Genomic DNA, 12,689 nt, shown 5'->3' with positions numbered 1-12,689 from the left:
CACCAAGAGTCAGAGGAAACCTTTGAGGCACTGCCCTCACATCAAAAAGTACAGCAGTAACAGGCTCACTATTAGCCCCCTGCATGTTATGTGTTTTAATCTAGGATATTAAAAATATCAATATTAAAGAGCAAATAAAAGAGGACGTGTTTTGAAATATTTTTCAGGCCAGTTACTTAGTGCTGAACTTGTTAAAAAAATCTTTCAGTGCAATAAAATAACAAATTTTACAAGATAAAAAGCTGTGTCTCATTTGCTAAATCAAACCAGTAAGAAAGATGCCTGAACTGCACAGATCAGACCAAGGTGTTGGCTGCAACACATAGAGGTAAAATCAATTCTTCAGGCTGACAGGAGCAGAGCTCCTCATAGATTTTTAAGTTAACTATCTCAACTATCCTTTGCGATGTTCTCCAGGCTGTCTTGCTCTTGGGCAAGCCCCACTGAAACTAAAGCAAACCCTAAACTCCCTAGTCCTGTTCCAATGTAGATTTTTATTAAGTTCTAGGAAGGTATTGCAGGTGGGAAAGGTCACACATGTCACCCTCATTTATTTGTCCTTGAAATTAATTGAGATACAATTTATTTAAAGTTGTGAGCTACAATTTTATTATTTGGGAATAGCTTCCCAGTACCTCAGTGGGTAGATGCTGTTAATGAAACAAGAAATCCAGAGCTGTTTGGACCATAATGCCAAGTGGGCTTAACAGATGTGTATTCTTTAGTATTAGCTATGTACCTATTGCCAAAGGTCAGTTAACTGGTCACAGAGATCCTGATAATTCAGAAAACTAAACATGGCATCGAATGACTTAAAAAAATAAATTAAAAACAAAAATTACTCTTTTGTTTCAATGGATTTGAGGACAAATCTTTTATCATAATTCCCTAAGACTTCAATACAAAAATGTGGTCATAACTGAATTTTAAAAGATAATGACCTTAAAGATAGACAATTTTGTATGTGGCAAGAATTTCACCAACTAGATGGAAAACCACCTTTCAGACCATAGGGAAAACATGCAGAGGAATCAGTTAAGGGCAGGAACATATTTGTTTTTCAAGAGAGGAACGTATCTTATTTACCAAGCACACTTTGGTTATTCTGCTCATAGCCACCAACAACCCTGCCACAAGAACTGTTCATTCAGCTCTTTACTGACCATCCCAACTCCCTCACCTTTCTAAGAGCCTCTCTCCTGGCTCCTCTCTGCAATGCTCAAGGAATTAAACACTCACCTGTACTTCTAGACCATACCTGCCTCAGCTCCCACCAAGTGCTATGAATGCTATTGAGGTTAGAGTAAATACCTTCAATCACTCAGACTGTATCTGTTTTCTGTTGGTGTCATTGAAAGAATTAGGTTGGAAGGGACTTCTGGGGGGTTACCTAATCCAGCATCCTCCTTGATACAGAGTAAACATGAAAGCTGGATTGGTTTGCTGGAGGCCTGGTCCAGCCCTATTCCAGTGCCAGCTAGAGAGGAAAAAAATCTCTTCCCTTGATCTGCCAGCTATACTCTTCCCAACACAGCTAATCCTACTATTCTCCTCTCATCTGGTACTACCTTTAATTTGACATTCAAAATAACTTTCCTACTGGCTTACAATACAATGTGAACTCCTGTCAAGAGATCCTCCTGTCCCTTTGACGTAAGCACGTTTTCCTCAAAGTTGTTCTACTTTGAATGTGGTCTTTTTCATAACGGGATTTGGGATATGGAAAGGAAAATAGATGAAAAATTTGAGTCAGGAGCAGCAAAAAGAGATAAAGACAAATGAAGCTGAAGAATGAACTTACATGTAATAAAAAAAAGTCTTGAGCAGGTTATCTGGTGAAGTTATGAAAAAAGAAGGTTCAAAAGCATGCCCAAACAGCATAAAGGATAAAAGATGAGTTTGGGTGATTTAAGAGGATAAATAAAAGTAGTAGGAGTAACAGTTTTAAGTACCGGGAGAATATTCTCTATTAGCATGTAGGACTTGAAAACTACTATTGTACTGGGTTGTTCAGTTTTTTCTTCCTCACAAGGGAGGAAAAGCTTGTTTCTCATAACGTATGTACCCCTGTATAACCAACGCCTACTGAAATTTGTACACATTTCTGCCTTTTACACAGGCACACACTGAATCCTGCTTTCTACACAAGGCACTGTTCTAGTTTCAGCTGGGATAATTTTCTTCCTAGTAGCTAGGAGAGTGCTGTGTTTTGGATTTAGAACGGGAATAATAAACGCACTGATGTTTTAGTTATTGCTGAGCAGTGCTTACAGCAAGTGAAGAATTTATCTGAGTTGGTACAATTTTGGGGAATACAATATTATAAAATGGGAAATATTAATAAGCTTGTAAGTTATCATGTTCATTTATTTATCCTATTCCATAAAAGCAATTGTGTTTTATTTCCTGAGGCCAGCAATCCTTCTGCAAATAACTTCAACAGCCTGATTAGAAAAAGGAGTTATTCTCAAGTTGGACTTACTAGCATGGTTTATAAACATCTTCAAAACAAGTATTTCCAATTCATCTATACAGCGTGTGAAACAGGGCTTCCACAGCCACATTACACTTTTTGTCCCTTTGCTTAGCTTCCTCACTTCATGAACAATGCAAAAGAAAGGAACACCTTAGGACCAGTAAGTGTGAAAACTTATTTCAAAGAATATCAATTATGAAAAGGATTAGTTTCCATTCATCTCAGTTTAGAGTACTTTAACACTGACAGATGTAAGTAATTCCTGTGCTAATATCATAGGATGATAGAAAAAATAATCTATTTATTTTACCCTGGCTGTACTGAATAGACAAGGACAGGAGTCACTGTTTGCACATGCTCTCATGCTGCTGCACTCCTTTTCATTTCCAAATGTTGTACTTTTTCCACGATCCAGAAGAAAATTCTCTTCAGAAGTAAACAGCAGGAGTGATCAATGTATGAACTAAGAAGATGCTTGCAAAACTTCTCTTTAGATTAAAGCAAGGATAGGCTAAATTTCAAGGCATTTCTTTTTCTCTGTAGCTTAGTGAAGAGGTGATTTAGATGTCTAGCACAGTAATGTGCTAGACTGTGACAGATAAAAGATCAAGAAAGTCTTTTTTTTTGTGGATATTACCAATTATTGTGTGCTAACAAGCTCTTAAAAACCTTCCCAGGAACAGCTTGACTTTTTATAACTCAGAGGCAAGGATCATCATGGCTATAGATGACTTTTAACAAACTTTTTGATATATTGACCTCAAACCTCCAACCACACTGGTTATTACACATTTAGTCTAAAACACATGGGAAGCTTCTAGTGTAAAAGAGTTCAGGTGACCATATCCACTATGTGTAATGAATGAGGGTGATTTTGTGAAGTTGAACAAGGTGATAGGGAAAATAAATCCAAAATCGCAGCAAGTCCTTAAATTTGTTTATAGATCAGACTATTATGATCCTTAACATTAGGAGGATTTTAATCTACAATAATTGTAAGACTTTGAAAAGGCTTTTAGATAACCAGTACTGGCAACTAATGCAAAGGATATGTATAAAAATAATCAAACTGAGGTATATGTGCTCAAGCTCCTCTGAGCAGGAAAGAAAGCCAATCCATTCATCCAGATAGCTATGGAAGCACAGAACAGATAATCCACCACATCACAGAAACAGGCAAGAAGATGAGATAGTAAAAACCCATCAACATACATCATCTGATCATGGTACGGTGTCATCTCCCAGCCTCTATTAGCTCTTGCTGCATCAGGGCAAGTCCCAGACACTTTATCCTGTTTATAATTGCTGATAAGCAGTAATAAGGCTTCCATGCTTCAGCTCCTGTCTGTTCCAGTTCAGTGCCCACCTATTAGGTTATAACTTTTATTTACAGCCTTGCTTGATGTGCTGTTCTATTAGTACAGGTGGAAACTGAGCGGGGGGGGGGGGGGGGGGGGGGGGAAGAAGAAAAAATAAGAGTGCCCCTAATGGGCACTATTATTGCCAGGGCTGGGTGATTTACTGTGCTGCTCGAAGGCTGTTCTATCATTACTTCCTTGTCAGTGAGAGAGCTCGAAGAAGGGTAGATTTCTAACACAGTGACCTGCAGAAGTCAAATGCTAAAGAACACCTTAAAAGTCCCCTGTAACACCAACGAAAACCAAACCTCAAAGCTGTTTTAATGTTACAAACTTCTTTCACTATTATTTTGTGTATTTTTGGCTAGGAGCTTAACACTTGAAAACAATTAAAAAAAAGTAAAATCTAATTAGTGGTGTACCAGGTTCTTTTGTCCTCTTTCAACACAAAGACTGATAAAAAATGATCACACAAAAGTAGCGACTTCTTGGGTTTGGCTTTGGCTGAACTTGTGTACTTCTATTTCCACAACCTGCCCTTTCTGAAACTCCTAAAAGGCTGTCCTCTCAATTGTACGGGTTCAGCCTCAAAGCATTCAGATTTATGGCAGTGCTACAATCAAGCACACACATTAATGTGAGAACATCAATAAACTCAAAACTTCGAAGAGGACCCCACGCCTGCTTAACTGCTTTGCTCAAGCAGTGCAAGAATTATTTGCATCTTCTAGACTCAAATTTTAAACTAGAAAATGACAGAGCAAGGAGACAGATACTGTAATCTTGTACAATATAAATACTACCACACTGATTCAGGACAGATACCCTCATTAAATGCCAGCCATCTGCACATATAACTATACAAAATATTTAAGATGCACGTTTCTCATGAACTGCTACTGAGAAAGTACTTAAAACCTTACCAACTTTATGGACATAATGTATGAATTGCCTTTATCATTACTGCATTTTATCTGCCCATTTCTACTACCTTCTCTACTGCACAATAAAAAATTAACCGAGCGCACTCACACGGTTCCACTGATTTTTTTTTCCAGATTTCTTTAAGCCACATGAGGATGCTTTAAAACCCGGCTTTGAACTGTGTATTAAATCATCATTCAAGTTGTAGAGCAGAAATAGAAGACTAATATGCCACGTAGTACTGCGCTTTCCTGACATGGGCACCCAATATGAATGGGATCTGGATGCCCGACTGACTAGAGTAAGCCTCACAGTATCTGCTATCAACATTACCTGACCATTAAGAAACAAATCAAAATGCCAAAGAAGCTTGCACTGGCCACACAGCCCCATCTCTTTTTCTGACAAAATCTTCAGACTGCTGGCTCTCAAAAACCTTTGAGGCATCATCCAAGCTAATGATCGCTGGGCTTTATTAACTCCTTTCATTACAATCTTTGTCCTATGGGCACACTTTGGAACAGAAATACTTTTTACCACAGCGATGATTCTGGCGAACAGGAGGAGGAAAAACCCCGCTATTTGGTGTCATAATACAATTCTTTATCTGAACATCTCCTCCAGCATGCAAGCTGACAAGTGCATGAGGTAAAAACTCTTTTTTGGTATGAGAACTTTTCCTGTGTCTTGACAGATTTATTGTTCTGATCTTTCTTCAATGGTTACATTAATGCTAATAAAATACAAAAGGTTTATGTCTTCTTAATACCCTCCTGATGGGAACCTGCCTACAAGATAAGTAGGTCAAATTTCTAATTTTCTGTCTCAAATACTGATATATGGTAGACTTCAGGGGAAAAAAAAAAAAAAGCCATGCTTGAAGAGGGAGGCAGAATTGCACAGATGAATTCCACCCAAACATTCTGCCTTCAAAGCTCTTCCAAGCAGAAGAAATGCAGAATACTTACAGAAAAGAAGCTTATATGTAATGTGTAGTATTGACAACTATTGCTTACACAGCTTCCTAGGAAGGGACAATAAGCTGAAGTGAATGTAGTGTGAAAGAACTTGCTGGTTTTGGCTGAATAGTTAATTTTCTTCACAGTAGTTAGTGTGGGGTTATGTTTTATTTGTGGTTAAACCGCAACAAATATTCACCTAAGCAGCCTGGTGCATGTGCCTTAAGATGTCACACCATTTCTGGGCAATATTTTACAGTCAATGTTTTCTTGTCAATTCCCATATATATCCAGATTCCCACATGCAGACTTGGAAAACATGGTAATTTATTTTAAAAACTAAAGTTTGCTGAAAATTCAAACCCTGGAGAAAAAAACCCTAACTCCTGGTACAGGTTTATTAGTGTAAGGGACTACAAACAAAATATGCAGATCACTGAGTAAATAATGCAAAAAACATTGGGGGAAATTAAGGTAATTCTTCCCTTCTGCATATTCAACACAGCTCAGTCGTTACATAAATACAGGCAAAATTATTTTGGAAACACAGACTGCTAGATGCCTAGATGCCTGCTACTACCTAGATGCCTGCTACTACCACTCCACAGGAGATTATGGCTTCCCGTAGTGGTGCTGGTGGAAAGGACCATATGAGCTCTCCTTAAATCATGCAAAACCAAGTCTGAAAAATATCTGAGAAAATGTGGATAACTTGGCTGCCTGCCTGAATGAGAGCTCACATGATTCTTCATCTCCTGCAGAAGCAGCAACTTCAGCCTGACAATGACCTAACGTGTCACTACTAACAGTAGCTCTGTGAGAGATTATCTGTCTATATCCTGTAGAAATAAAGTTACTGAAAGGACCCAAAGCAGGTAAAATTTAGTCTCAATGCAAACATCAGCTGTCTATACTACATCTTCGATCAGTTTTCTACTCAATACTCTGCACTTAAAAGAGGGATTTCCAGACCACAATCGTTAGAGTTAGATCAGACCAATTACTCCTTTATGTCTTATGTTTACAAAATTTAACAGAAATCATGTATTTATGGAATTACGTTTAACAGAACTCTGAGATTAACTATGTGACATACAAATCCTTTTATAGATACATTTCTGACAGCAAAGTGACAATATTCCTATTTCACTTGGCATTCATCAGATATAGTTGACTATTAAACTACAATCATACAGCTACATCTCACACAAAATCTAACTCCTTGACCCCACAAAACACGTACCTGAGTTGCAAGATCTTTTGGTTGGTGTGGTTAACGAGGCATGAGCTGTACTTGTGCATGGCCCACCTGGAATCAGAGAAGATCATATGTCTCAAAATACCACCTACATTTCATATTTACAACCATGTCAAAATTAAATTTAGGAATATAAAACGTTGAGGAGCACTTGTCTTTGAAAAGCACATATGGAAGTAGTCTATTACTCTCAGTATTTCTTTCACAGCCAAGTCCAAATATGTCTGAAAAACTAGATGATAAGTTGGGACAAAAAGACAAGTTACATTATACTTCATAAATATTTCAAGAGGCAGTTTTAGGAAAATACTGTAAATAGCAATTTTTCCAGCCTTGACAAAGTCACTGTTTCTGTCAGAACAAAGGTAGAAATCCATGTAACTAACAAGTATTGCAAGGGACAAAGCGATCACTTCCCTGATGTCAACAGCAACCTTGTCATTGACTCCAGTGAGATACCGGCTTTGCCTCCTAGCTTATTCTCATTATGTTTTCCAACTGTGGCACAAGAATACGCAAACATTCTGTGTTTAAGTTTTTTTGTTGAACTCTGGACTCTTGCTCACTCCTCTGGTATCTGTTTGCTTTTTGGCTTTTTTCTTAATATGCATCATTGTTGAAGAGTGCTCCAGAGATCTCGTTAAAACAACGACCAATTGAGCGTATTCAGTGACTTGCAGTAAAAAATAAACCCCATATAGGGAAGACAAGACAAATCTCAAGTAGCATTACCAGTGGTAATAACATATTTATAACACATTTGATAATTGGATATTACAAATTGGATGATGCTAGAGAGCCTGAAATTAAGTTAGATCTAGTAGAGTTTGCCTACCGAAATACCAATAATCAAGCTTGCACTGGACTGCTGGTGATACAGTAACACTATGTTGGCAATACGATGTAAGTCTTCATGGCCCGAAAAATACTTTTTTCCTTAATTCTTTTTTCATCCCTCACGTATCTGGAAAGCAGCACTGGGGCTCTGGCAATCCTGGTTTCTTGGGTTTTTTTTCTTTTCAAGTATTTTGAAGTCTGGCCTGTACTGAACTGTTTCTTTTTGCTTCTCTCCAAGATGCTCCCCTTCAAGTTTTGATCCCATTTCTATTTTTTCATTAAATGTCAGGTCTTGGGTAGCTGTCTACCCTATAAAACTCACAGCACTGTAACACTACAAAAAAGGTAAAGACACTTCTGAAATTCAGAAGGAAAAAAGTGAGGAAATTATTTCAGTGCATTTGATTTCAATGAAATGCTCTTGGGACCAAAGATCTCAGCGAAGGACTGGTAAACTTCCCCAAGTTTTCTGTTCTCCAAAAAGTCCCTTTAGCAACATACATATATCTTTTTCTAGGCTAGAATATAAAAAAATGAAAGCATTTTGATCTATGTTAATAATACTATAGTAAAAGGCTCAGAAAATGCCTAATCTAGGGTTTGGTGCACTTGGGAACAAAATCAATACTGCAACAGAACCATGTTGAAACGTTTTGGATATTCAACAATTACACAGCAACTCTGTTAAGTCAGTCTCGACTTTCAAAGACTGAGTATAGAGTATTTCAATACAGAATTTAAGTAAACAAATTTTACAACAGAATACAGACTATATCAAAAAATACACAACAGTGTATGGAAATTCAGTGAATTGACTTCAGACCACAGCTACCTCTGAAGATGCAGCTGCTTTTCTTATACAATTGTAGTTACATTATCTTGGTTTTCACTGACTAGACACTGACAGACATCATCGCTGTGGGCTATCAACACTAATCTTTGCAATTACTGTACAGTAAATGTTTACACTAGCTGATATTTTCAGCATCCAAGTATATACAAGACATTTATTTCTCACTCTCTAAAGCACAATAAATTGGTACATATTCTGCACTTCCCTATGTCAGAGTTTTTCTTTTATTTGGTTTTCCTCATTAGATATTACTTTCATATAGCTTTGATTTGCATAGCACAGCACCAGAGTTTCAACAAAAAATATCTTGGGACTTGCATGCACATACACCAGTGCCCAATAACCAGCGAAGGCAGCATCTCCTTCCTTCTGCTACTGTTTCTGTTCTACCATTAAAAATGCCATGCATAATTCAACAGTAGGTTGTATGGGCTTGACTGTACAATTCTACATGGAAGGCACTATGTTGAATCTTTTGGTATTTTCTCTGTATTATTTTAAACAGGGCAGTATATTTCTCGTTGCTTTGAAAAAAAAATCTGTATCAAAAAAAGAGGGAAGCAACGTAACAGTAGAACACAAGTCCTTCTTGGCTGTACACAAAGGTAGGCTTATAATTTAGATGATTCAGGATATATCTGCACCTTCATTCCCCCCAAAAATAAGTGTTCCAAATTTAACTGTGGTACATAAAACATTTCAGAATACAGTGAAAGGCCATACGTGTCTAACTCCTAACATAACCCATGGGGCTGCAGACTGCTGTTTTTTCGCAGCACAAACAAGAGATTAAATGGAAGAATAAAGATACCTTTTTACTCTATATCCAATTAACATATTAAGCAATATCTTCTGCTATTTTTTTCCATTGTAAGGTTTCTGGCATTTGCAACTCCTCTTCCAAACAAAAGCTGCCACTGCCCAGCAATAATGTAATCCCAAGAGAAGATTAAAAATGCAAAACCACTGAAAGCTACTGAAGAAATTACAACTGTGAGAATTGCTGAGTTTGCAAATTCAAACACAGAATTAATGAAGGCCAAAAAAGATCTTTTAACTAGAACATTATCATATATTAAAACAAAAGGTCTTGCAGCTGCTACGGTTTTGGCTTTTGATATCCCTAGCTTTCTGGGGCTTTCTGTTAACTGTACTCTAAAATTTGGAAAAACAGGTTCAAACCAGTTCCTCTGCTAAATCTCTAAAGTAGTAGAATTTTACATATTACTTATATTTCTATATAATGTTAATATTGTTACTATTATAGGCTATTATAATTTCTCTATGTTTAAACTGACATTTAGAATGCCTTTCAGCATTGTCTGCCCTCCCTTCCTGAAAGTCAGTAACAATTAGCAAGTACCACCTGCCCCGTAGGACATATCCTGAGGCAGGGTAACTTTTCATTTCTTCTTCTGAAGTCTTGGTAACGTAAAGTGACGCTACTCAGTCAGAACTGTGCAGGAAAAAGTGAAATACCAGGGTAAACTCCCCCCTGCTCCTGCTGTTCAAGGAAGTGCTAAGTATGAACCCAGAGCACAGGTGTCAGGTGTATTAGAACAGCATTTGGAAGTGCTTACTGAGCAGTGGATGAGATGCAGAATGGAGTGCAACCAAGCTTGTAGATGTGAAAAACTAGGGACTATGGTATTGTTTATTAAGATTTATGCTAAGCCTGATGTAAAGATTAGACAACAAAAGAAAAGATAACCGTGGTCGCTTGTGCAGATTAAACCAGACACCGCTTGCGCAAGTTTTGAGGAAACATCTGCAAGTTTTGAGGAAATATCTGCAAGATGTTCTAAAAAAAAAAAACTGGCAGACATATGGGTGGGGGCAACTATTGCTTTGCTTAAGTGCTTTACTTGCATAAGTTGACACCAAAATTATTTACAAACCGCAAGACGCTTACTAAGGGCTTTTGCAAAACAATTCTAAAAATTATTGCACAGCAAGTTGAAGACCATATATGGAAAAGGATATCTAAAGGTAACCGAGGAGGACTTCAAGCCTTCAGCCTCAAGCAACTGGGGCATGCGCAGAGTACTCCGTTGAAGATACGAATGCGGAACTGGAGGACTGATAAAAAGGGACTGTTAGAACTGTTCAGTACGGCAGTTGTCGGAGCGCAGACTCCCCTGTCGTCCAGCGCTGTCTTTGCTCATATTCTACTTGCTATAATTAATAAAATTTCAATTGGATTATGATCCGTTGTGGTCCGAATTTATAACATAGATGAGCACAAACCCTCTAAGTCAGATAAAGAAAAAAATGGAAAAAATGAGTGAGGGAGCCTGAAGCTCAGTGACACTTGATCACAGTAACACAAGCATGCCTGAATACCAGTTTTGAGCTTCTGGTACTGTGATGGTTCCCTCCCAGAAAAAGCACACCAACTCTCTGCATGCAATGGGCCAGAAAAGGGTAGTAAGAAAGAGCTGAATTTCTTTGGACTTCAGCAGTGTAGCCAAGACAAGGAGAACTTCATGGCTATTTCAATGCATGGAAGAACCCACCTTTGGAAAACTGTCCAAACCAGTAATCTAGTTGTGCATTTCCTGAATAGGTAGAGACATAACCTAATTAATCTACATAATTGAGTTTGAAGACAGTCATTGATTTCAAACACCAATACCTAAACAAATGGGAACATAAATCTCTAAATTCAGCCTGCACAAACAGAATATACTTCCTTTAAGGAAAAAAAAAGGCAAAAGAACTTCACAGCACTTGCAAACTGCTTATTTGCTGCAAAATGGGTAAGCTGCATTATAATTTAAGTGATGTCACTACTAAACAGATAAGAGGATTACGTCACATGCAAACACATACTTTTAAAAATCTCATCTCACAAACCTGCCATTATTTACTTTTGTGGATTTATTTACATGTAGCTTTTGGAGAACTAAGCGAAACCTGGACTGCTTTGCTGCTACTGAATGGCTAGTAGGCTTAACAACTGTAGCAAAGTAAATGGAAACAGGAATCAGATTCCCCTTTTTTCTCTGCTGTTGTCTCACTCTGTTACCTGCTCTTCCTCAGTTTCCTCATTTGTAAAACAGAGACGGCACTTTCGTACTTTATAGGTGTAAGTCAAAGTTTAAAAAATGTGCTTTTGAAATCGGCAGTTAAATTATATTTTTATAAATCATTTTTCTGTAACCTTGATAGCTCTGCAGCTCTAACCCACATTTTTATTACGTGACTGTGTTTCTGTTTCCTGTTCCATAGGGTCCTTTCACTTTAATAAATGGGACTCCAGGATACACTGTCTACTCTGCAGTGTGAAGTGACTATAAATCAGAGGGAACAATCAACAGCGATACCATTCCTCTGGTCTTCATTATGTTTCAAAATTATCATGCCACAGACGTGGAAAGAAGTGTTCATTTCATAAATCTATGTGCAGATCTTTTTTTAAGATGTTGTGGGAGCCAGAAATGTTCTTTAAATGAAACTGGGTCTGTAGGAATTAGACTGAAATTTACAGAGAGAGCCTCATGCCATAAAAGATGACAAAGGTGACAAGTCTACTAGACACTGTTTTGTTCAATCTACCTGTATGTTCTGTACTGCCACCTAATTCTAGTGGCATTTCTCAAAAGATGACTCAAACAGCCCACAGCCCACAATATGGTTTTATATTTGAAAGTATTCCCGCAAATTGCAAGAGAAAAAGTGTTTGCATCAATACTAAGAAAAATACATATTTTGTGATAAATATTCACGAGAAATCCAGGTTTGATAATAATCCAAATGAAAGCCTGACTTGCTGTTAACATTAAAAAGAGTAACAAAAGGCTATTTGTACATAGCAACTAATGAAAACAAGACTGAAAGAAATTAAAAATAAATCCCTCAAGATATAAACCACCTTTTGCTACTATCTAACTTAATAAAAGTAAAAGCCTGAGAAAATAGCTAGTTCTTATTCTGTGGCACAGGAACCCAAAGATGCCTGTAATACTAAAAACCAGCCAGGTGCATACTCTATATGAGAGTTCCCTATAGTCAGAATTAGGAG

General features: G+C 37.5%; 1 protein-coding gene across 4 annotated transcripts in view; it reads right to left on the bottom strand.

Moving 5' to 3' along the window:
• Positions 1–12,689, bottom strand: part of ZFAND3 (zinc finger AN1-type containing 3) — a 139,357-nt gene that overhangs the window by 29,340 nt on the left and 97,328 nt on the right. For all 4 annotated transcript variants that reach the window (XM_057415468.1, XM_057415467.1, XM_057415469.1 and 1 more), the window contains one exon: positions 6,961–7,026. In XM_057415468.1, coding sequence (XP_057271451.1) covers positions 6,961–7,026 — 66 coding nt within the window. The remainder of the gene's footprint in view (positions 1–6,960; positions 7,027–12,689) is intronic.

This window comes from Pezoporus wallicus, unplaced genomic scaffold (assembly GCF_028554395.1).
Source record: "Pezoporus wallicus isolate ANWC-B61680 ecotype Strahan unplaced genomic scaffold, APGP_CSIRO_Pwel_v1 contig_5352, whole genome shotgun sequence".
Lineage (NCBI taxonomy): Eukaryota > Metazoa > Chordata > Aves > Psittaciformes > Psittacidae > Pezoporus > Pezoporus wallicus.
This window is presented reverse-complemented; position numbering and strand designations above follow the sequence as displayed.